The sequence below is a fragment of the Nicotiana tomentosiformis genome, chromosome 3, assembly GCF_000390325.3.
Source record: "Nicotiana tomentosiformis chromosome 3, ASM39032v3, whole genome shotgun sequence".
NCBI lineage: Eukaryota > Viridiplantae > Streptophyta > Magnoliopsida > Solanales > Solanaceae > Nicotiana > Nicotiana tomentosiformis.
The window spans coordinates 47,959,916-47,985,215 of record NC_090814.1 but is presented as its reverse complement, the minus strand read 5'-3'; the positions used below and the strand labels follow the sequence as shown (position 1 = coordinate 47,985,215).

Below are 25,300 nucleotides of genomic sequence, written 5' to 3'. Positions count from 1 at the left end.
ATAGCTATATCACTTCACTTACAAATCGTAATATGTTGACATCCCGTGATGGACATTATCCTATTGGTGATGACTCCCGGATGGACCACCATGATCCAACACACTAGAACTACACATATTCCAACCGAGCATTGGTTCATAACTTGTAAAATTTATATCTGGCCGGTATCCCCTGTGGAATATATGAGTATTAATACAAATTCAATACAACAAAAATAAACATCGTAACACAAAGGAAAATTGAAGCTTACCACTCGTCTTGTGGATTATGTAAAGTAGGAGAGAAATTATTTTCCCGCTCCTCATTCGCCCGTGGAGATAAGTTTAGATTAGGCCAAACTCTTTCATCCGGAATCTGTTCGGCTAAAACTGCTCCAAAATAACCATCGGATAACTGAGGAATATCCCTGATTTGCGCAACCTTATTATTGCGAACGTCTTCAACCTTGACATACATTTCCAATATTTGTATCACAAGAAATTTCCGGTATTCATCCGGAGTCCTCAAAATAAACTCTCAGAGTTTCATCGTCCTCGATATTAAACTCAGCATAACAAGCAACCCCTTGCGAAGTGACAGAATACGGATATCTTCAGGTTACTTTAAGGTTCACCGAACGTTTGCTCATACTCATTTTTTTATATAACAACGATACCAACTTATCGTACTCCAATGTAAGTGGCAACTTAACATGACATTGTGGAGATAAACTATAGGTTACTAATTTATTCGCCACCACAATACCCTCCCCCCTATAATGAAACCCTTACTTTTCACTCTTTAGACATTATGACAAAATGCAAAACAACTTAACGAAGAAATATTTCGGAAGACTTGAGAATATTTATGAATGGATTTTTAGAAAATTCTTAACCTCCTTAAATAGGGAAAAAACCAGTCCGGGGGTACAATTATTTTAGGTATAGCGCCTTAAATAAGGGCTCTATACCCAGTTGAATTATTATTATGTCAGTTAAGCCCAGAAGAATTATTGGTGGGCCCACAAAATATGTATAGCGCGGTAATAAAAGGTGCTATATCACCCGTCTTTTCAAATTCACATATAATACCCTTTTAAATGGCGCTATACTTTAACGAGCAAACGACTGTTAAGGTATAGCGCCCTTTAAAAGGGCATTATATATATTTTGGTTACCATCTTTTTTTCCACATATTACGGTCATTTGAGTCCAAAAGAGCTACATTTTGGTTCCGGACTCTAAAAAATGGCGAATAGATATTTCGCTATTTTGTTCGAAAATATTGACCATCAAATCAAACTGTCAGGAGTTGTTTTATGAGAGTTTTTACTGTATATACCATATGACAAACTATTTTACCCCGTTTAACTAAAGTTTACTACTTATCAAAGCTAACTAGGATTTTTTTTCAATGTGTATATATTTTTCCCTTAAAAAGCTCTTAAACCTTGATTAGTGCCTTCAATTAAAAGATTTAGTTACACAATTTTTCCTTTTTCCTTTCTCTCTCTCCTCTCTCCCTGTTCCTCTGCACCTCCTATTCCCTAACCCCAGTCATCTTCTTCGCATAAAATCGACTTCAAAATTTCTGACTCAAGCCCTAACAACTCAGATTCAATCGCCTCCAAACTTCAAATTCAACTTTGAATTCGTGTTTCCAACAATAATTTATGTTACCTAGTTAATTTCTCACACAAATGTTAGATCTTGAATGAAATCAAATTTCTCAGTAGTGCGACGATGGCGCTTTCAATGGTGAAACTCAAAATTGTTCCACCTCAAATATTTCAATTCCGATTAATATCCAAGTTTTCTGTTTAAAAAAACATGAATCAATGCAAATGAACCGATTTGAAATTCATTCTCTATTCTTCCTTCTTTAGCAAATAGAACAAGAAAAGAAGAATGTGTTGTACAGCAACGTACAAATTAAATATAAATTTCATAAAATTTTAATGCAATTTGGTACATATACAACAACACCATACAAATTTGATACATTTACAGTAACATACAAATTAAATATAAATTTCATATAATTAATCATATAGTATACAACTTATTTACAACATATATATAACTAATCATAAAATATGCTTACGACTTTAATAAAACTACAACAAAATATAACTTAAATATAATTTTTATATATTTTTCATACAATATATCTATGTATATATTTTGTACGTGATTTGTATATGGTGTGTTCTTCTTCCTCCTTGACTTTTGTTTATCCTCAAAATCGGATAACAATTGAATTTGTACATGGTTTTAAGGATAAGTGATCTAATTTGATATAAAACAATAAATTAGATTGAATTTGAAATAAGAACTAGGAAAGTAAATGCAAACCATACAAGTTGAATACTCTTAGCCTTGGAAGATTAGCCACCAAGTTGAACAGTCTTAGCCTTGGAAGGTTAACCATCCTTGAGCCGAAAGAGTTTTTATCGATATCAGAATGGAATGACTAGAGACTAATAAGAACTAAAAATAACAATATATTGCTTTTGGATACGTGTTACCATGCCCTTTACAAGTAATCAGACCCCCTTTATATAGTAGTGGAGTTCTATTTTAGGTACAATTCTATAAAAGGTAAAAATCTCCTGGTTTGCTCGATACGTGCCGAGATTCCCGCCGTGATATCTGACCGGTTACGGATATTTCGGCCTTCTGTTATTCCAGTCTTCTATTGATTACATAGACAATATTTTCTTGAGCTTACTCAGGATCAGGGTCGATTCCGGGATCATGGACTTAATGTTATTGAGGACGGACATTCTGACCTCGTGTTCTGGTTCGACGAGACTCAGGGTCGATCTTCAACCCTTCGTGTTCCGAGTCCGATATGTCATGTGATAATCGAACCCGATTTCGGCCGTATACAACTTTCAATCTGAATGCCAACTAAAACCAACTCTAGTTCATATGTCCTCTCCTCTCTCCCTCTTTCTTTGCTGCCTCCCTTCTATACTTCTAATTCTTTTTTCTATCGCCGACTTAAGCTATGGTGATTAAAGATTTTGGGCCGACTTTTTTAGAATTTGTTGCTGTTTTTTGAATGGTTTTAATGGTGGCATATTTTGATTTTTTTATAATTTGGCATGAGATTTGGGGTTCACAGTAGGAAGAGAAGAAATAAGGAAACAAGTTTTTTAAAAAAAGAGAGAAGAAGAACAGAAATCATGTATATCGGAAAAATTGATAGTAAAAGAGGGAAAAGGCGTCGGCGTTGTCGTTGTGGTTGAGGTTGACGATAGGTTTTCTCAAAAAAGGATTTTGGGTCATTGGTTACGTTGGGGGATTGGGATAAGCTACCTATGTGGGGATAACTGATGCGTGTATCAGTTATTCCCTATTAAATGTCTAATATTAAGGTATTTTTATTTATAACTAATTTGTACATATTATTAGTAAATTATATATTAAATTATAATTAAGTTAAAACCTCTAGTGAGAGTAAATAAATTTATAATATAATATAATTAGGTAAAAATTCCTTATTATATTATGCAATTTTTTATGGCGGTGAAAAAACTAAAAGCTTAGCAACTTTATAATAAAAAAAATATTAAGAGCTAATATTTGTTGTATTTTATGAGTTCAGCTAATAGTAACAAAATGTTTTGGGACGCCAAACTGGATAGTTTTCTCAAAATAGTTATGGACAGCTGAAGCCACTTTTAAAGTTTATTCAAGAATAATTAACTTAAATAATCGTCATATCAATCACTCTAACTAAAAATAATCGACTAATATATATAAAAAAGTCTTCGTGCTTTTAATATATATATATATATATATATATATTGTACTATATTAAAAGCACGAAGACTTTTAGTGAAATATCGTTCGTCTTTTTTACCCTTTAATTGAACTAATGTGAACTAATGTGAAATTCAAATCAGATTCATATTAAATGAACAATAAATAACTTTTTATTTAATTTTCTTTTCTAATAAAATTTCTCACTTGATTTGGTATAAATGTGAATCTCTTACTGCAATGTTTCTTGATTTTATTATATATTCTTATTAAATCTGTTGTATACATATTTAAATTGACAATATATTGTACAGTTAAATTTGAGTTCTTATAAATGCATTTTTTTTTGTTTTATGTGTAAATTTGATAGTAGCCGGCTATGAACAATGAAACTTTATTTGATTTCTATAGCTACGCTAAATTTTGGTTATTAAATCTTTTTTATTTAAATATGTAGGATTCCTAATTTGCAACTACATTGTACCTTTAACTTATGACAACTTTATTGTTTCCTTATATTCATCTATACCTTTATGTTAAGTTTTATATAATGAAGTTAATTACTTTTTATGCAAGTCAAGGTCTCCTATTCATACTAAGTAGGCGTTTGGACATAAGAATTGTAAAATTTTAAAATAGGGGGAAAAAATTTTCAAGTGAAAATGGTATTTGAAATTTAGGGTTATGTTTGGACATAAATATAATTTTGGGTTATTTTTGAAGTTTTGTGAGTGATTTGAATGAAAATTTTGAAAAATAGTTTTTTGGAGTATTTAAAATTTTCAAAAATTTTCAAAATGCATTTTCAAATGAAAATTGAAAATTTTATGAACAAACGCTGATTTAGAAAAAAAGTAAAAAAATTTTTTTAAAAAAAGAAAAATTTCTTATGTCCACACGGGCTCTAAGTTATCTAGCAAAGTAGAAAACCCATTATATGAAGGAGACCTGTTTTCGTTGGCATCGTTTTTTCACATTTCAATGAGTGAAGCCAAGGTAATTTGCTAGAAATTAATTCGTATTACGATCCATGCTACCATTTCATCACTTTCGTTCAACAAATTGTCATTGATATTGCACGTTGTACAACATACGTAGTACATAGTTTTATTCGTTTTCTATTTTTTTGTCTAATTTAATAACTATTTTAATTTTTTTGAATAAGATAAATCCTTAGATAACATAAAAGCAGAAGTGGTGCATGTCAGTTCAACAATAATCGCTAGCTTAATGTCATTACTACTATATACAAATTCTTCAACCATGTCCTATGTCAGTTGGGAATATCCTTTATCATGTTTGGAAAATATCCAAACACCATCGCTGCAAATTTATAAAAAAGTTCACTTTAGCCACATATATGAGCAACGTAACATTTGGTAATTTAAAATCCATTAAAATTTTAATTTTTATTTGAGTAATGTAATTTTATTTTTTTCATGTTACAGAAAAATATTTTACACTTGGGAGGAGTTAATATTAACTATTAAAAATGAATCAACAAAAAATTAAATTGGTTCTTTTAATGTTGAGAATAAATAATTAAATTCTTAAATTAATTATTTATTAATTATTAGCAAAAAACTCAATTCAATTATACTCCAAATTCATCAACTAAGTAAAAATATTTTCAAGTTGACAAAACTCATAAACTACATAAATTTATGTTGATAAGAATAATATGGCGGTAAAAGAAACTAGACAAAAGAGCGAGACTTGAAGCAGTAAGGATAAAACATTGGAAGATGACATATTAATTGTTATTTATTTTTTTCCTTTCTGCATACATTTCATTATCGTCCACTATACAGAATTACATTGTGTATATTGTTATTATTGTTGTTGCATATATTCCAATGACATTTTCCTATATTTTTTTACATATTAATTTATTTATCTTAAACTATTAACTCAATAATATTAGTCATTTTTAAATCTTATATAGTCAATACTATATTCTCGAATCACTAAAAGACCAAGAAAAAATATTTTAATTTGTGTTATTTGATAAATCTTTGAAAAATTGTGATAATTTTTTTTTGTGACTTTTTACTTTTCTCATAGAAATACTTATAATTTTTATTAGATATTCCCACGGAAGTAGTGAGAATCACCGTATAACTTCTAAGAACTTTTGTAGGACATGATTTTATTCGTTATAGTGCTAGCTAAATGTGATTCATTATTTTTAAGTTTATACTTTTTAAAGTTTTTATTTTATAACTCAAATACATTTTTTAATATATTTTATTTAATTTTATAAAACTATGTATTAATTAATATGGGTACACATATAAAGCGCGTACCTTAAGACTAGTATAGATATATAATTTATGTAAATTATATATATATTTATATATGATCAATGTCTTATTATCTATATATACTAGCTATGAAAGGTAAATGGTGAATTCGACTAGTTATTTGCGTAAAAATCCTTTTTCAACCAAAAAGAATGGGCTTTTGATGTGGTTTGATTCTGTTTAGGCCTATATCTATATGGGCCTGGAGGGTTTCCACAGTTAAAACTGAATCAAAGCCGTCCGCTAGAGAATCATACGGCTAAAATGCAATCTGCTGCGAGTGCGCTCTTTGGAGTATATATAAATGGAGATAGAGCAGAGAGAAGATGAGGAAAAAGAAGAAACCCCCACCCACTCCACCCTTTCCAATTTCATCATACTCAAAGACAGAGTTTTTTCTTAGAAAGAAACAGTCTCAGGAAAAAACACTTGTTCAAACTCAAGAACTGATCCGAACTTGATAGCCATATAGACCAAGAAAGAGAAGAATTTGGTGCTGGAATTTTCTGATTTTCATAAAAAAGTTTCACTTGTTGGGGAAACCCATTTTCAGATTTTATTTCTGATGAAAAATCTGCAAATTTGAGGTATATTTGTTTTCATCTTTTTCTTATCTTATACCATGTTCAACCCCCCCCCCCCCCCCTTCCAATTCTCTTTTATTTCAGCCCTCAAAACCTCATTTTGTGGTTTGTATTTTCAAGGATTTGGCGGAGGATTTCCTGTATCAAACAGAGATCTTGAGGTAACTAGATGTTTGTTCTGTATCTCTTCCCGTTTACTTTTTGTATCTGAAGAAAGTCTAAATAATGTTTTTTTGAAAGGGAGGATGGAGAAGGAAGAGAAGAATGAGGAAACAGAAGTATTCTGTTTGCAGTGGGGAAGTAGAAAGAGACTCCGATGTGTGAGAGTCAGAGGACCCCAACCTTGCAGATTTCGCCGCAAAATATCATCATCTCATTTCGCCACAACTAAAGACACCCTTTTCCCTCTTACCCCTCTTCGTCTTACCAGGTTTGTCAATTCTCTCTGAGAAAATCTGGAAACAGAGAGAAGGGAAGGGAAATCGTTTTTTTTCACTTTTGGGTACCGGAGAAAATGGAAACTGTTGGTGCCAAAATTTTGTCAACTGGGAAATACAGAAATGTTTCTTTTTTGTATCTATACCAATTGGGAACTCAATTTTAAATATCTGGAAAATTTTCTTCTTCAAGTTCGTAAATTTTCTGAAAATTTTCGAGAAACTGGAAAGAAAATCTATCTTCTCTCCTCATTTTTTCCTTTTGGTTACCCAAAAAGATATAAATATTTGGTGAAAAATTTTCAGTAAATTGGGAAATCTGCACAGTTTTTGCAACTTTTTTCTATCCCAATCTGGAAAATTTCCTGTTTCCTTCACATTTTACTGAAAAAAAACTCTCCGGAGAGAAAGCGCGTAGTACAAACATTTTCAATATTTTTCTTTCCTTATTTGGGTCCCGAGGAATTTTCAAAATCTTGCTGAAAAATGGTCAGTGCGGAATTAAGGAAAGTTTCCTTCTTTTTTAGATCCCAAATAGGAAAATAAAAAACTTTAAGCGGAGGTCTGCAAAATTTTTCGTTCATTTTCCTTAATAACTTTTTGGGATTGTGTTTTGGTAACAGGAATTCAGAATCGGCGATGCTTAGATCGGAGGCAAGAAAATCTTCTTCACCGGAGAAAGAGGAAAGGTGTTACACAACAAGAGGGTCAGCGGAGGAGAACGGCAAAATTCTGGTGGATAGCGCTGCAGTAAGTGGCGGCGAGAATAACATAGTTTGGCCAAAGTTGTATATAAGTTTGTCAAGCAAAGAGAAAGAAGAAGATTTCATGGCTATGAAAGGTTGTAAACTTCCTCAAAGACCTAAGAAGAGGGCTAAACTTATTCAAAGAACTTTACTTGTAAGTCCCCTTCTTTATGAGATTCTTTTTTTCCCTTTATTATATGGGTTGGGTAAAGACTGAATCTTATTGTTTCATCGTCGGCGCCGGCGCCGGAAAATGGAACAGTTGGTGAGTCCGGGAGCATGGTTGTCGGATATGTCTTTAGAGAGGTATGAAGTCAGAGAGAAGAAGACTTCCAAAAAGGTACCAAAGTAGGACTTCTTATTTTCTTCACTTTTGCTTTATCTTCTTCTTTTTTGTGTGTTTTGGGGTTTGCCTCAGTTTTTCCTCTTTTCTTTTCGGTGCTCTTTTACCTCTTTTATTGACGTTTAAAAAAAAAAAAATTTTCCCTTCATTTTGTTAAAACAATTTTTTTTTTTTTTGTGTGTGTGTATGTTTATTGGTATTGGTTTATTTATATGGTGGTTTTGGTGCAGAGACCAAGAGGGTTGAAAGCCATGGGCAGCGTAGAGAGCGATTCCGAATGACGAAGGCTCAATATGAACTGGCTCTAAGCTTTCTTCTCCCTTTTTTTTGGGGTACGTTTTTGTCTTCCATGCCAATTTTAGGGGGCAGACAATTTATTTGGTTGTCTCGACTTTGCTGTTGATGAGAAGATTGTCCATGGGGAATCATGGTTGTATCTATTGGAAATCTATCCACAATTTGTAGTTCTAGTGCCATTCCTTTTTATGTGAAATCAAAGTAATTCCCTCCCCCCTCCCAAATTTCGAGCCTAAATGCAGTAATTTTATGATAAACTGGACTCGTTTAAAAATCACTTAAATGTGGACTTTAAAATACGATGAGCCTACTAGCGAAGGCATGACTCCTATACGGCAGTCTGAAATCAGCAAAGAGATAAGGATATTGCTGCATCAAAATTTTGACCAAAGACTAGCTGCCTCTTTGCGCATGTAATAATGTCCTTTCGTTGTCTTTACTGTTTAGGAGATCTAAAAAGTCATTCTATTACACTACTACCAATTAGATGATTCAAGTTTCTCACTATCAACAAGAGCAAAGAGTCCGTTGACTCATTGATGAAAAGAACTAGGAGTATGAACTATGGTGTCCTTTTCACAAACAATTCTTAACACTAAAAATAATAAATTTTAACGTAAAAATTATTTAACTTTGTGTTATTCTTTTTTCTTTTGTTACACAAAAATTATTTTACTTTGCTTTATTTATCACAAAAGTCACTTTATCCAGATTTTATAATACTTTTACTTGAAAAGTCTATTATGTCATTGTATATTATATAATATATTTTTAATATTTTACTTATAATTAAAATAATTTTAAATTATTTTATTTATTATTTTTATAATATATTCATACATTTAATTTTTTCATGGCACTCAATTTGTCTAATCGTATTTAAACATAAACATATTTTAAATATAAAAAATGATAAAAAAAAGTATTTAATTTTTACTTTAAAATAATAAAAACAAATTTGTTTAACAAATGATAGTTTTTTATAGTCAACAAAAATTTTAAAAGAAGTTTTAAAGATATTTGTGTTTAATATTAAGTTTTTTAAAGCTTTATATGTTAATATTATTTAATTGAAAGTATTAATCTGATGTGTCATTTTGTTAAATGTGGATATTTTATTTATTAAATTAATGGATATGGTGTGACTGATAAATCAATGAGCTTTGATTTTTTAATTTTCATTAAACATATTTCATTAAACATGATTAAGAACGTATGGGGCTGAGTGTTGGCCCGTTAAGAACTCACATATCCAGAAGATGAAAGTAGCAGAAATGAGGATGTTGCGGTGGATGTGCGAGCATACTAGGATGGATAAGATTAGGAATGATGATATTCGGGAGAAGGTGAATGTGGCTCCTATTGATGACAAGTTGCGGGAAGCGAGGCTTAGATGGTTCGGACATGTTCAGAGGAGAAGCCCAGATGCTCCGGTACGGAGGTGTGAGCAGCTGGTTGTGGAGGGCACGAGAAGAGGTAGAGGGCGGCCTAAAAAGTATTGGGGAGAGGTGATCAGGCAGGATATGGCGATGCTTCAGATTTCCGAGGACATGACACTTGATAGGAAGATGTGGAGGTCGAGTATTAGGGTTGTAGGCTAGGAGGCAGTTGAGTCGTGCCTTACTTCGTACCATTGTGGGACTAGCCATGTAGGGTTTTTGGCTAAGATAGCTAGTGGCAATGTTGTGGCTTACTATTTCGCTTTTCAGTGCATGCCCTATTTACTAGCTATCACCTTTGCTTTGCATCTTTCTTCTAGATTTCATGGTGTTCCTATTTTTCATATAATTGTTGTGGTGATACTAATATTTACTAATATTGTCTCCCTTTGCTTTGAATCTTTCTTCTGGATTTTATGGTGTTCCTATTTATCATATGATTGTTGTTGTGATACTAATATTGCTCCCTTTTTGTCCTTTGGTCTTTTTGTCTTTTTTTTTTTTTTTTAGCCGAGGGTCTTTCGGAAACCTCTCTACTCCTTCGGGATAGGGGTAAGGTCTGCGTACACACTACCCTCCCCAGACCCCATTAGTGGGATTTTACTGGGTTGTTGTTGTTGTTGTTGTTATGATTAAGAACGTGGAATTGATATTTGTTCACGGTAATGTTACTGATAAATTTAATAATGCTACTTATATATCTTGAAAATTAGTATTAAGAAAAAATTAAATGTACGAATATATTATAAAAATAATAATTAAAATAATATTAAATTATTTTAATTATAAGTAAAATATCTGGGTAAAAGTATATTATATAGTATATAATATAAAAGGTATTACATAATGGGAGGATTTATAATGTCAAGGACATAATAGACTTTTTAGGTGAAATGTTTGTAAAATCTGGTCAAAGTGATTATTGTGATAACTAGAGCATAGTAAAATGATTTTTGTGTAACAAAAGAAAGAAAAATGACTTTTAGGTAATGAACACAAAGTTGAATGACGGTAACGTAACAAAAAAAAGTGACTTTTGGATAATGAACACAAAGTTGAATGACCTACCATAAAATTTAATCCTAAAAGAATGATCAAATAAGAATATTCGGTTTCAATAGACACCAACTCTTTTTTAAATAAAATCTATTAGATAATACAAGCACTACGAAAGTGATTAAAAAAGTCAAGGTTAAAATCACAACGAGAGTTGTTAATGCATTTTGAATAATTAATCATATTTTATCCTGGTTTTGCAAACCTACCTTGGTTTGTGCGGGTGAGTTTTTAATATTCAGAACCAAAGTAATGCAAAAAACAACTCGAAGATTCAAATTAATGGGGAAAGAAATAAGAGTAGGTATAGCGCATACAGTGCCTGCGGTATACCCTTATGGCCTAACGTCCAACCTCAATAGGGTTTGGGGTGTATAACGCAGATATTGTATGAGCTATGGTGTCCTTTCCGTAGCTGTGTTTTTGAAAATTTTAAAACGATTCGCCTGATAATTGTATTACCACGTAAGTTTAATGCGCTATATGGTACTAATGTAACGTATCCGATATTTGGCTAATTGTACATGCATCATCTACTTAAATGGAATTTCATTTCATGAAAAATTATCTTCCACTAATCTGATATAAATTTGTCTTTGTTCTTCATCTATCATTTTTCCTAAATCTTTCAACAATGACGGATGAATGCAGAACTAGAGATGCGTTATATACTGGGCCAGTGAGATTGTTTTGAAGAATAATTCAGTGCATAATATCGTTCTCCAGCAACTAGCATTAAGTTGCACCTTATTCGTTTTCCAGCAATTAAGTTGCACCTTCAATGGATACCATACACTGGTCTCTTTATTATGTAAGAAAATGGATGTTAGTAGGCGTGCGATGAATCTTAAAGTGATTGGAAGATTTTTATATTCAATTACTCAAAATTCTCATCAATCATGCCTCGAACTGATCGAGAATCATGCGAGGTTGAGGATAAGAAAAGAGAACAATCGAATGTTAGTAAGATGTGGACGATTCTACATGCTTAAGTTGGGAGAGGAACAAGCACCATCTACTTGTAGAAATTTTGACATTAGGAGGAAGGAGAAAATGTCCTAACAAACAAAGATTATCTTTCAGGTGAGGATATATTATTGACTGCTCCTATCCTATTAATTGACAAGTGTGGGTTGCTTTATTGGTGAGCACTCTCCACTTCCAACCAAGAGGTTGTGAGTTCGAATTACTCCAAGAGCAAGGCGGAGAGTTCTTGGAAGGAGGGAGCCGAGGGTCTATCAGAAACCGCGCCTCTTATACTGGGTTGTTGTTGCTCCTATCCTATTAATTAGTGGAATTTCTATGATTTTGTAGTGTATGATGTTTTAATTTAATATGAAAGCTAATAAAATTATCAAAATTAATGTGTACCATATATTCGCATAACACGTCATATTTATTTATAAAATAAAGCCTATTCACAACATATAATATATAATCGATAACTAATAATGGGTGATGATGCATAATACATAACATATCACGGATAGATCTATTCAACAATGCAGTATTTCTAAATAACAAAAATCATTAGTAAATCACATATCAGCTTTAGACGATTACCTTACTTTTCATCTTCATTAAATAGTTCTTTCAGATGATATCTCTCATAGTGTTCTCTATATTATTCCAACTCTTTCAATAGTGTTTTCAGAAAATCTTTGGCTTCTTTGAGGTTAAACTGTAGCGACAACACTGTGGTGTTCGGCTAATTAGTAGCCGGCTCATCGTTCCACCTAAAAATAATCGCAAGCCCCATTATCCTACAACATATAAAATGTAATTATCATTGACTAGTCAATAACACGTATCATAGGTATATATTACTACAGAAAATGTACTTACTTTTGGAAGTTTACAACCCCAAAATTTTTATCAACCGTTGAAGTCTTCAACTTATGGTACTCTTCACAATCGCAAAGATCGTGTTCTATAGAACCGTGTGAATTTTGTGACGCTAGCGACATAGCTAATCTAAAATAGGAAGCTAAAGATGAGAAAAAATGGAAGACAAGTTGAAGAAGATAGGCAAAATGAGTGGAGAGTACTATGGACACATAGGACACATAGGGCGTATATGCCAGTGCATTATACGCCCCAAACATGACCTAATGCCAATAAGTGTAGGAATCTGTTTGAACACAATGTTACCAATTGAACTTAAAGTATCAAAACAAGGTAAAAGTTTAAAAAGGTTAGATTAGATCATGCTAGCAAAAATAGTATTATCTCGTTCGCGAACATGGCTTCAGATTTTTACGTTTTTTTAACGTAGAAGAACAACATCTACAGTAACCTTTTTTCACATGGAATAATTTTTCTTTTTGACCATTACCTTATTCATATACAAGTGCGGATAGCAAATGCCTGTTCAAAGTTCAAACAGCAAAGAGCACGTACTCGACATTTATCTCTCAATTTCCTGACTTTCTCCCATAAAAGTGAGGGAAGCTATTTCTCTTTTTAGTGGGAAGTGTTTTTCTTATAAAATATTTTCTGGAAAATTACATTTTCATGAAAAGTCGGTCAACATAAATCATATCATGACCAAATGCCTAACTATACATAAGTACTAGTTAGCTTTTCTCAATTCAAAAAGCAAACTATCCTCAATTCAAACAGCAAAGAGCTAAATCTTCTGCTATTTGTGCCAGTGACAGTAGCCAGTTCCTTCTTAAGAAATTGTCACCTTTCCGTAGTGTATAAAGCACGTTCAACTCAGAGGTTATGATATGTATTATGTATATCAGGGAGAAATTTGAGAAACTTATGAATCTTAGAATCTCATTCTAAAACAAGCATTCCACAAAACTCTTTGTATATAATATATACATGATATAGAGTTTTTAACACAAACATGAAGCTGGAATGGGAAATTATAAAGGCAAATCAGTGAGCCTAACTCCTGGCAGCCTGAAGCATTTCAACAATAAGTGTCTTCACATCCCTGCAAATTTGATATAGGGAAGATTTACTTTGGAAACATGGTAGACATGTCAAAAATAATATAGCAGACAAAATTACGCTTTTTTTAGGACCTCAATTTAAGAAAACAGAGTCTATAACAAAAGCAACGAGAGAGATAGGAGAAACTTGAGAAAATTTCCCAAACAAACTTCCGCCTATGCTCATTTATGCAATTAGAATTGGTCTGCCTAACCTTGAGAACATAAATTCGTAGTTTGTTTAACACTAGCGTAATTACTAATTCGTGATCATTAAACATTATTTCTCTTTCCAATACTGAGATTCTTCATTAAACATTATTTCTCTTTCCGATACTGAAGATTATTTTGGACATTAGTTTCCATCCCAGTAAAAAGTGACCTTTCTTTTTTATCCAACAACTAAAACTAATACTATAAACTAATACAATTATATTCAAACTTCATTGACATCTTACCAACTAATTGTTCTACCTTTCATATTTAAAATTTTCCTATTCAAATACCTTACTCTTGATAATAGGGCATGTCGATTAAGTCTGGTTTATTGGAATGGAGTTTATCTTAAGGATAAATAAACTATCCAAAAAGCTATCAAGCTGACAACCCAATGCCGCAGAACTAAATATAAACAATGTTGTAGCCAATGTTGTCAAAGGCTCATTTAAGGTGCGCTTAAGCCCTGAAACTCAGAAAAGCTCAAGGAGGGCGCTTCGCCTCGCTTTAGTTGCGCTTCAGTGTAAGGCAAGGCACTAAAGCGTGCGCCTCATTGCCCATGAGTTCTCTCTTGAATCAAGCAGCACTAAAAAACAACTATAATCAGAAATAAGTGTATTAGCTGCTAAGGGAAACATTATAAATGAATTTGTTACTTTGTTCTTGAAATACATATAGATTTTTATTTATTTCCTTCATTGCGCCTTTTTTAACTAAAGCTCACACTTTAAGTGCGCTTTGCGCTTAAAGCCCAAATAGACCTAGAACACTTTTTCGAGCTTTTCGCCTTTGACAACACTGGTTGTAGCTAAAAGAATCCATACAATCAATCAAAAGAATTATCTACAGGAAGAGGAGACTACCATGCCTGGATAATAGATCATTACTTCTTTGTGCTCCTAATGTGAAAGGTTTATTTCACATTCACCAGGACGGTTTTAACGCTCTCATTACCAGGGGTTTTATTAGAAATATCACCGTAGTGGGTCACAAAATCATGGACAAATACTTTTTTTTTTAATAACTTGACATTCTTCAAGAGTGAAATAGCATGTCTTGTGAACAAGCTCAAAGTGGTTCCAACCTTCTGGAGACTAGGACACGATCCTACATGTGTCTACTCAAAGTACTATCAAGAACACACTAGTTAAAACATTAGAACCCAATCCAAAGAAAACAAGAGCAACAAATAAAATTTAATAAATTAGACATATTGCATCAGATAAGGGGAAGAGAAAAGGAAGCAGAAAAGGCGATCTATGTGAATTATACACTCACAGACTCATTACAAAAATTTTGTGATAGAACTTTCTGGACTTACTTTCTGTCTACAGCACGTCTGGGAAATGGAACTCGAAGCTTGAAAGTGTTCTTTTGGTAGCCAGCCTGAAATTAAAAATCAAAGTATAACTATACATTTCAGGCTCATACTTGAACAGCAAAAACCACTTGTATTAGCAAAAGAAAAGAGTCATCTGCACTTCCTCAGATAGGCATTTCTTGATATTTAACAGCCAATTTTCCTAAAAAAAGGATTTGAGATGCAATTTACATATTTTGAAACAGACACAGTCGTAGAATCTCATAAGCGCAGGCTTCTCCACTACTTAAATAAAAGGGAACAAAATATTTATAGAAAAAGTTAAAACAGACCCAACATAAATAACATTGGAGATGGTAATAGAAGCCTCACCTTGACATTAATACCAAGACTGTCTACATCCAACATGTACGCAAAGTCCACCTGAACAACAAACTCAAAAGTTCTTATTTTAGGAGTGAACGCCTTACAACTTATGTCCAGTAAAACTAAATTAATCGTAACTAATTGACAGTAATGTGAAATTTCAATGGTCTGCAAGTGCAACAAAAACCATGCATCACTTCCAGGCACCAAATCCTCAAAGGCCCTACAGCACCTAAAATTTCGATACATGGGCATACCTCATTTTTGGGGCAAGCTAAACGTTATGTTAATCAGATGGAAGACAATCAAGTTATCAGAGCCTTTGTGGAATAATGCATTCCTGCATTTCCAATCCATTTAAAAAACGCGATCTTTTGGGTGTTCGCTCTAGTCATTTGTTAATTAGGCAAACTTAGTTTGGAATCCATAAGCATTTTGGTATTAAAAATTCTCCCAGGCTGTCCAGTGATAAGTGAAATAATGCATCTTTGCATTTCCAAGTGAAAAATCCAATCTTGTGGTGTTGGCTCTGTATTTAATTAACTTTTTTTTTTGTGTGGATTTCATCATAAGTTCCTGGTATAAAAAAGATTCCCAGGTCTCTCGTAGTTGAGCATCATTGGAGAATAAATATAGAAAAGTTCCAAATATTACCGGAACCGATGTTGAGTGCCGCACAATTAGCTTGGTATCCTCAGCATGATCTTTATTCATATGTGACTGACAAGAAAATTAAAGGAATGAAAAGAAATTACCATTTATAAAGAAGAAAGCACATAAAGTAGGCAATGAACATTAGCATTTCTATACCGTGATTGGCTTTGAGAATTGGTATATTGGATCTATTTTTGCTGTTCTAAACTCCTCTTTGCTAAATTCTGAGAGCATTCAAGAGAGACAATTAGTGCAAGAAGGAAAAATAAATATTGCACCCCAAAGCAACAAAAAGAAATGCCAAATATTAGTAGTTCACAATTTTGTCACTGTCTTGCATTTCCTCGAATACTGCGCAGGGGAACATGGAAATCTAATGGGATTTGACAAATTAGCATTAGCAAATCAGATGTATGTTTTACCAGCTCTTCTTCAGCCCATATGGTCGAAGGGATGTAATAAGAGGCCCCAAATCAAATATCAATTGTGGGGCTAGGGGGAGAACGGCAGAATGCTATGTGGAATAAGGGAGAGACAGTAGTAACAAAAAGGAGGCGACATCAGTAGTCAACACAAACCTCCAGATCCCAATATAGCGGTTGCAACTCCTGATACGTAACGTACAATTCTGGGTTCAATGCGCATGAATTGGAAGTCACCAAAGTCAACCTTCACAAAGGTTCAGCTAATTACACGAGATGGACAGAAAAAGGGACATCTATGTGAAATGCGCAACGCCACATTCTAGAAAGAGGTGACTAAAGTTACCCAAAATGCCTCGGGATGCCTAGCCAAATATGCAGCTCGAATACCTTCTTTCTCTGTTTTTGGTACCTATGATATCCATCAAAAGAATAAATTGACATGAATTTCTTGGCATATGAAGAAAGAGCTCATAGAAAGAAATTTCTCTCGAACTAACAGCTTACAGGAACAGCATCACCATGCACTGTTATTACTAAGTCAGTCCTATCTTCAGGATCCCTTGCAACAAGCAATGAGCATTTGGAATTAGCTAATAGGTCCTGCACTAATCACCGAGGTTCAAATCAAAACCACAGTTCTGAAAAGGAGAATGGAAAAGCGTAAAAATATATAAATACAGGAAGAATAGCACATAGAGTCTCAACATTTTCAGGATAATCAGTGATATATGACATAGAAAATAGAATATTGATGTCAGCATTTTTGTTTCTTTTTACAAATTCAAATATCTTGAATAGGCGTAGAATTGAAATCCAAACTTAATAAACAAACCAAAATATAAGGAGATCAGACATTTGTAGAATAAAGTTTCTATCATTCCACTTCGGTAACTGCAGAAATTTAAGCACTTCTAACCACCAGAGATGATAAAATGAACCTTGGTGTGAACTGCCAAGTCGCTAACTGCTAATATTGGAGATCCATCAGCATCACATGCAAAATCAACCATGGAACCTGAAGGATAGCCTTCATACTTCTGCACATGATAGAAGGCATTGTCGGAATAAGAGCGTCTTATAAAGATTCCATTGTTAACTTTGAAACTTTTTCTGAAATGACTGTCAACTGTGAAATTATGGAGCAACAAGTACATAACATTCAGATCACTAATCAAAAAAGAAACATTCGGATAATGACCCAATATGTTCTTCTGTTTCATTTCATGCACTTGCACAGTTTGATAGAAAGAAAGATGATGGAATAGGCCCAAGATGGGGCACTGAACACGGGGATGGATCTATGTAGGGCATTGGGGTGGCACGGCACCCGGACACTCGGATAAATTTTCATGTGTATTGGCATTTCACACAAAAATGTTGATATATTTAAGAAGTGGCACCCAAGTCATAAAATAACCATATTATATTTATCTTTGTCCCTACTTGCTCCCTCATTCTTTTTTCTTTCATTTATTTCTTTTCTCCGCTCCTTTCTTAATTTATTTTATTTTCTCATCTTGATACTTCCTCTCTTCATGCAAACCATTTTTATTACTTATTTAAATTATATATTTTCTTCCTTTTTTCTTTTCATTCAGCCCAACCATTTAAATAATCAAAAAATTCATTTAAATCATGACACGACCGTTCCATGACCCGACCCATTTTCTCTTATTTTGTTATAAAAAACATAAATATTACTTTGTTGCAGTGTATTATATTGGTTCTCAATATAGTTATACTGAATGTATACATTGGTTTAAGCAAAATATTAAATAGAGAATAAGGAATTAATCTTAACAAACTAGAGGAGTTAGATTTGAAAGTGAAACAAGAAAATTAGCAGCGTTGAAGTGGAAGAAAATATAAAGGAGGAAGGAAAAATGAAAAAAGTATTTATGCTTGAAATTTTGACTGAGAAATATTAATATAAGAGTAAATTAAAAGACAATATCCTCGATGTTTTAGAACAAGAACGCGCATTGCTTATAGTAAAGATAATGTTACTGGACGACCATTTCTAGTCGAACTGATTTAATACTTTGCTTAAACCAGTATGTTGAAAACCAAGATAATTAACAGCAAAGTAATATTTACGTTTTTTGTAACAAAAATAAGAGAAAGTAGGTCGGGGGTCAAAGAGCGGGTTGAGTCACGGTTTAAATGAGTGTTTTTTTATTGTTTAAATGATTGAGTTAAAAAAAATATGAAAAATAATTTTTTTGTTTTTTGATGACCGAGAAATCCGTCTGGGGCCGATCCTTTGGACCAACCGCAGCCTTCGAAACTCGGTGGAAAATAATATTTAATATGGCCTAAATGTGTTGAGTGACTTTTGAGTTACAATGTGCAAAGTATGATGACTTTCCGGTTACAAAACAAAGTAAAGTGATTTTCATAAACAATTTCCATGAGTTCAATGATCTTCTGGGAAATGGACTCCTTGTCTTTGATATGAAGTGATTTCCAATGGTGTATGGACCCCTACTTGTGGGTGATAGTTTGAGAATCTGAGTCTTAATATAAGTTTTAAATAAAGGAAAACAGACTCTTCCTTATGTTCTAATCATGTATTTGGCATCATCAAATGTATTACCATATCTAGAGGACAGCACAGATTCTAAGATCAACCATAATCTGTGACATAGTACTACATGTGATTGACATGAGGGTATATGTGCAATTTTTGTCCCAGCCCCTAAGTACAAATCTGTATTGTATTAAAAGCACGAAACCCCTCAGCAAAATGTTGTTAGCTTTTTTTACCCTTTAAAAATTAATTTCACACTAGACAAAATAGTCATTTAATTATTTTTCTAATATTTATGATTTTGAGGTTGACTACAACAACAACCCAGTAGAATCGCACTAGTGGGGTCTGGGGAGGGTAGAGTGTACGCAGACCTTACCCTACCCCGGAGGGATAGAGAGGTTGTTTCCGAGAGACCCTCGGCTCAGAAACAATAGATCTGTAACAACAAAAATCAGAAAAATAATATCAGCATTGTAAGCGACAACAAATAAATGGAAGGGAAATAACACAATGCTATGCAAAAAGAAAAAGAAAAGTGTGAACACAGCATAAACAACTAGCACTCCTAGACAAAACACTATCGGACTAATCGGTACAAAGAGGAAAGACGCTCGACTACCCCCTAACCCACAACCTTAATGTTCGACCTTCACACCTTCCTATCAAGAGCCATGTCCTCGGAAATCTGAAGTCGAGCCATGTCCTGTCTGATAACCTCGCCCCAATACTTCTTAGGCTGCCCTCTACCTCTTCTCGTATCTGCCAAAGCCCAACCGCTCACACCTCCTAAACGGGACATCTAGGCTTCTCCGCACGTGCCCGAACCATCTAAGGCTCGTTTCCCGCATCTTGTCGTCCATGGGAGCCACGCCCACCCTCTCCCGAATATCTTCATTCCTAATCTTATCCAACCTAGTGTGCCCGCACATCCATCTCAACATCCTCATTACTGCTACTTTCATCTTCTGGATATGTTAATTCTTGACTGGCCAACACTTATCTCCATACAACATGGCCGGTCTAACCACCGCTCTATAGAACTTACCTTTAAGTTTCAGTGGCACATTCTTATCACACAGGACTCCAGATGCTAACTTCCATTTCATCCACCCCACCCCAATACGATACATGACATCCTCATCGATCTCCCATCTCCATGGATAATTGACCCTAGATACTTGAAACTTTCTCTCTTGGGGATGACTTGTGAGTCAAGCTTCACTTCCACGAACACTTCCCCGTCACGTCGATGAACTTACACTCCAGATATTCAGTCTTAGTCCTACTCAACTTGAAACCTTTAGACTCCATGGCCTGCCTCCGTACCTCCAGTCTCTCATTAACACCGCCTCGTGTCTCATCAATCAGAACTATATCATCAGCGAACAACATACACCATTGCACCTTCCCTTGAAGAAGTCGTACCCTCTGGAACATGCAGACAATGCTCGAAGTGTTTCCGCAAATATCATAGGCACCAAGGTGACTTGGAGATTTCCCCGAAATGTTGCCAAGACCACAGCCAGCAAGTTGATGTTGATTCGTTCTCTCCTCTGTGGGAAAACCAGTAATCCTAGCAATGCCAAAGAGAAGCTTAAAGGACGGAGACTTTTCCAGGTTGTTTGATCACACTGAATATGATGTGTAAGTGCGTCTATTGCCAGGGCAAATAAGAACGGGTTGAGCGCAGATCTTTGGTGTAACCCCATAACCACCGGAAAAAGCTCTGAGTCACCTCCCACAGTCTTAACCTAAGTCTTAGCTCCATCATACATATCCTTTATCGCCCTAATATAAGCTACCGACACACTTTTCACCTCTAAGCATCTCCAAAGAACGTCCTTAGGGACCTTGTCATACGTCTTCTCTAAGTCAATAAACACCATGTGCAACTTCCTTTTCCAATCCCTGTACTGTTCCACCAACCTCCTGATAAGGTAGATAGCTTCTATAGCAGAACAACCAGACATGAACCCGAACTGGTTTTCTGATATAGACACCGCCCTCCTTACCATCCCTTCCACGACCCTCTCCCAAACTTTCATCGTATGACTTAGTAAGTTGATACCCCTATAGTTGTTACAATTATGGATATCACCTTTGTTCTTGTACAGCGGAATCATCGTACTCCATCTCCACTCATCTGGCATCCTCTTCGTCCTAAAAATAACATTAAACAGCCCAGTCAGCCACTCCAAACCTGCTCTACCCACATACCTCCAAAATTCTACTGGAATCTCGTCTGGTCCGGTCACTTTGCCTCGACTCATCTTTCCATCACTCCCATGACCTCCTCAACCTTAATACGCCTAACAATACCTAAAGTCTTGGAGACTCTCGGAGTGCCCCAATTCCCCTAGCACGATGTTTCTGTCTCCCTCTTCGTTTAGAAGTTTATGAAAGAACGACTGCCATCTTTGCTTAATCTGGGCTTCTTCCATCAATACTCACCTTCTTCGTCTTTGATGCACCTCACTTGATCCAGGTCACGAGCATTCCTCTCTCTCGCTTTGGCCAGCCGAAATAACTTCTTGTCCCCACCTTTGCCCCACAGTTCCTCATGCTGCCGACCAAACGCAGCAGTTTTAGCCTCCGTGACCACTAATTTAGCCTCCTTCCTAGCTTCCTTATATCTTTTTCTGTTCACTGATCAACTAAAGTTTTAATTATTAAATTTTCCTTATTTAAACTATGTATAGATTAGGTCCTATGACTTGGGACTTCAAAACCGAAATTTTTTTACTATTCAAAATAAGGTGTTCTAATTGAATTTGAGACAAATACCAAGACACGACAAATTTTAGACTACTATTGGTGCGTTTTTCAATCTTTAATGTTCCTCTCTCAATTTATGTCTACAACTATGTGCATATTATTTCTTCTTCTACAATCTCCTTCTCCACAAAAATATGGACAAAGCCAAAACTTATTTATTGGGAACAAAATGAGGATTTGTTGTTCTAGATATTTAACCCCCAAAAAAAATTAACTTTCATACATACTGGAGATGTATGTGAAAATTATTTAAAAGATTTTATCCACATCAACGCTATAAACCTTTTGAAAGGCGAATTTAATTTGCATTGGAATGGATTGAATAGTATTTATTTTAAATTCTTAAATAAATTTAAATTTATTTTGAAAACATTGTAATTACCAAATTATTCTCAAACGATCTGTTATTTATATTTACTTCTTAATAAGAAATATTCATCTTTTATATATTTAGGAAACCATAATGTGCAAATAATTAGCAAATCCTTATTACATATATATTTTGAAACATTTTGAAATTGCAACACAAAAGTTAAGTAAGAAATTTATACTTATTGTTTTTGCCAAATGTTTGTGAAAAATAACTTTAACTCTACAATTAACAATTTAAGAATATATGTGTTTTATTAAAAGTTAAGAGTTATTATTTCATCTAAGTCACCTTGGTGACATAATAAAGATCTCTTCTCGACGTTTTCAATTTTTTTATTCCAAATGTTTAAATTCGCAATAGAAATGAAACATTCTAAAATACTCAGTTTCTTATTTAAGCAATTTATACTCATAGAGATTGGGTACACACGTAACGCGCGTACCGAAAGACTAGTAATAACTAAAAACAACTTTTCCCTTCAAAGTATCGGATTATGCACTCAATAGAGCTAAGATTTCATCCGTTAAATGAAACAATCTGGCTGAAACATGACACTCTTATTCAAGATAATTTGACACTCAGAATCACAAATGAGAATTATGGGACACAATAAGCATACCTAAGATGTACCTAATACGTATGTTGTGATTGTACTATGTTCTCTTTTTCGTTGTACATACATAATATTAGTTGCTTATCATTTTACGATTGAAAATTTCGTTAAAGGATATTCCAGAAATGGTATTTACACTAAGAGAAGAGAGATATGAAGTCGATCTTCAGGCATTGATAAAACAAATGTTAAATAAAACCATCATTCACCAATAACAGAAGAAAAAAGATTGCACTTTTCCCATGTTAATCTAAAACCAAGAATGATGTGACAAAGAAAGTGAACCTGAGAGAAAGTAGAAAGCACACCGCGGAGGCTGTAATCAAGAACTGTTCTAACTTCTTCAATAGGAGATAGCCTAGCAGCCTTTTCCTGCAACATATATAAAAATTCCCAATTAACCCCTTGATTCCTCTATGCCTAAACATAAAACCTATTAAAAGATAAATCTTGATACCTGATGAGCTTGAATCAACTGAAAAATATTAACTTCATCACCACCAGATGACATACTCTGAACAAAACAAATAAATTCAAAATAGTCTTCAAAGTCAATAAAATTAATCAACAAAATCTTTATAAAAACTGAACATTGATTTTAAAAAAAAATTAAATCTTGACAAAAACCCAGAGAAGAGAGATAAAAAAAAGAAGTACCTGAGAAGGGGTTTGGGTGGAAGAAGACATGGCAAGAAAAGGAAGAAGAGGAACAGTTGAGGTTAGTGAGAAAAAGGGCTTAGATGGAAAACGAAGGGAAGGAGAAAGGTAATTATGGGTACCATTATTTTTGTAATCGTTGTGATTAATACTAGAGTTAGAATAAAGAAAGCGTGAAAATGGGGAAAGGGAGGAGCAGGTGCGTAGAGGTGGAGCTACTAGAAGAGACTTCATCTTTGACACTCAACTCACTGGCTCGCTCTCCAAACTTTTCGGTTACTTTGGTGCAGTAATGGTGGCTCAGTGCTCACCCGCGAGATATTAGACGTGAGATGCAGGGTGCAGCTGACTTGTGTGCCTAAATAACCTTTTGCACATAAATTTGCTTCAAACTTGAATAAGAATTTTTATGGTTACGTTAAAAAATAAAATTGTATTTGAAAAGCTGAAATTTAATTAAAATTTTATAAGTAGAAGAAAACTTTTACCCAAAAATTATCTCAAACAAATTTTGGAACTTGAAAATTTTTCAAAAAATAATCAAATTCAATAAACAAACAATATTTTTAATTTATTTTTTGAAAAAACGAGCTAAAATTTATGTCCAAACAGAAGCTTACACTACTACTCCTAATTTTTTGGCCAAAATTAACTTTATCCTTTAAATTTGCAAAATTTAAGTACATTTAGCACCCGTTTGACCATATATTTTGGGTATATTTTTTCAAAAAGAATAAAAAAATTAAAAATATTATTTATTCATGGAACATGATCAGTTTCTAAAAATATTTTAATTTTTTTTCAAGTTTCCAAAAACTAGTTTAGGATAGTTTTGGGGTAAAAAATATTTCTTCCACTCACAAAATTTTATGTATTTTTCAAATGAAATACATATCCAAATACAATTTTAACTTTCAAAAATTATTTTTCTAACATATTTAATTTTTTTTTTGAAGTTTCAACTAAATATATGTTCAAACAATAGTTTAGTCTAATTAACAGAAAAATGCATATCCATCTAAAAACTAATGGCGAAACGTTAAAAAGAAAAACCAAAAGCTATCTACATGGAGCAATCATTGATAAAGATGTTTTTTTAATCATACATGTTGACCTTCCAGTATTTTTTTAAATCATACGTAGTTGAATTTCCCAACTAGGGGTGAATCTGGTGAAAGCAGCAGCACCATGTGAGGGTTGGAAAAATTAAAACCAGAATTGTCGTGAGGCTAGTGTTGTTGTCTTGGAAATGATGAAGATAACTCGCAGATGATAGAGGATTAACTCCTCTGGAAATAGAAATTGACTCCACAGAGATAATCCAGTTACTTGAGCATAATAGCTATCCAGCATATACTAACGCTATCCTTGAATAGGTGCTTATTGAAGAGATTAGGGAATCCAATGGTCTGGAATAATTTTCGCGAAGGCAACAAGGTGGCACACGTTTAGAGTAAAATAGGCTCC

General features: G+C 33.8%; 2 protein-coding genes across 5 annotated transcripts; one reads left to right on the top strand and one right to left on the bottom strand.

Moving 5' to 3' along the window:
* Positions 1-6,344: 6,344 nt before the first annotated feature.
* LOC104106696 (uncharacterized) lies at positions 6,345-8,684 on the top strand. 4 transcript variants are annotated; one of them, XM_009615297.4, is made up of 6 exons: positions 6,345-6,640; positions 6,758-6,798; positions 6,882-7,067; positions 7,698-7,974; positions 8,083-8,160; positions 8,394-8,684. In XM_009615297.4, the coding sequence occupies exons 3-6, from the start codon at positions 6,883-6,885 to the stop codon at positions 8,442-8,444; spliced, it is 591 nt and encodes a 196-aa protein (XP_009613592.1). In that variant the 5' UTR covers positions 6,345-6,640; positions 6,758-6,798; position 6,882; the 3' UTR covers positions 8,445-8,684. The 4 variants fall into 4 exon arrangements, with proteins under 4 accessions (XP_009613592.1, XP_009613591.1, XP_018629827.1 ...); XM_009615296.4 differs by having other exon boundaries at positions 6,381-6,640; positions 6,878-7,067; XM_018774311.3 differs by having other exon boundaries at positions 6,506-6,640; positions 6,722-6,798.
* Positions 8,685-13,712: 5,028 nt separating this feature from the next.
* On the bottom strand, positions 13,713-24,180 carry LOC104106697 (glutamyl-tRNA reductase-binding protein, chloroplastic). The gene is made up of 12 exons (XM_009615298.4): positions 23,834-24,180; positions 23,634-23,690; positions 23,462-23,548; positions 17,821-17,919; positions 17,387-17,482; positions 17,226-17,291; positions 17,036-17,126; positions 16,614-16,681; positions 16,458-16,523; positions 15,810-15,860; positions 15,438-15,502; positions 13,713-13,902 (listed from the first exon to the last, which is right to left on the bottom strand). Exons 1-12 carry the CDS (start codon positions 24,065-24,067, stop codon positions 13,854-13,856), a joined length of 1,029 nt encoding a protein of 342 aa, XP_009613593.1. The 5' UTR covers positions 24,068-24,180; the 3' UTR covers positions 13,713-13,853.
* Positions 24,181-25,300: the final 1,120 nt, after the last annotated feature.

Excerpts from the sequence above, each read along its gene's own strand:
- LOC104106696 (XM_009615297.4), top strand. The coding sequence starts at position 6,883 with ATGGAGAAGGAAGAGAAGAATGAGGAAACAGAAGTATTCTGTTTGCAG. Across the intron at positions 7,068-7,697 it reads ACCCCTCTTCGTCTTACCAG|GAATTCAGAATCGGCGATGC; the intron begins GTTTGTCAATTC and ends TTTTGGTAACAG. Across the intron at positions 8,161-8,393 it reads AGAAGAAGACTTCCAAAAAG|AGACCAAGAGGGTTGAAAGC; the intron begins GTACCAAAGTAG and ends GTTTTGGTGCAG.
- LOC104106697 (XM_009615298.4), bottom strand. The coding sequence starts at position 24,067 with ATGAAGTCTCTTCTAGTAGCTCCACCTCTACGCACCTGCTCCTCCCTT. Across the intron at positions 17,920-23,461 it reads TGCTTTCTACTTTCTCTCAG|AAGTATGAAGGCTATCCTTC; the intron begins GTTCACTTTCTT and ends TATCATGTGCAG. Across the intron at positions 15,861-16,457 it reads GGCACTCAACATCGGTTCCG|GTGGACTTTGCGTACATGTT; the intron begins GTAATATTTGGA and ends TTTGTTGTTCAG.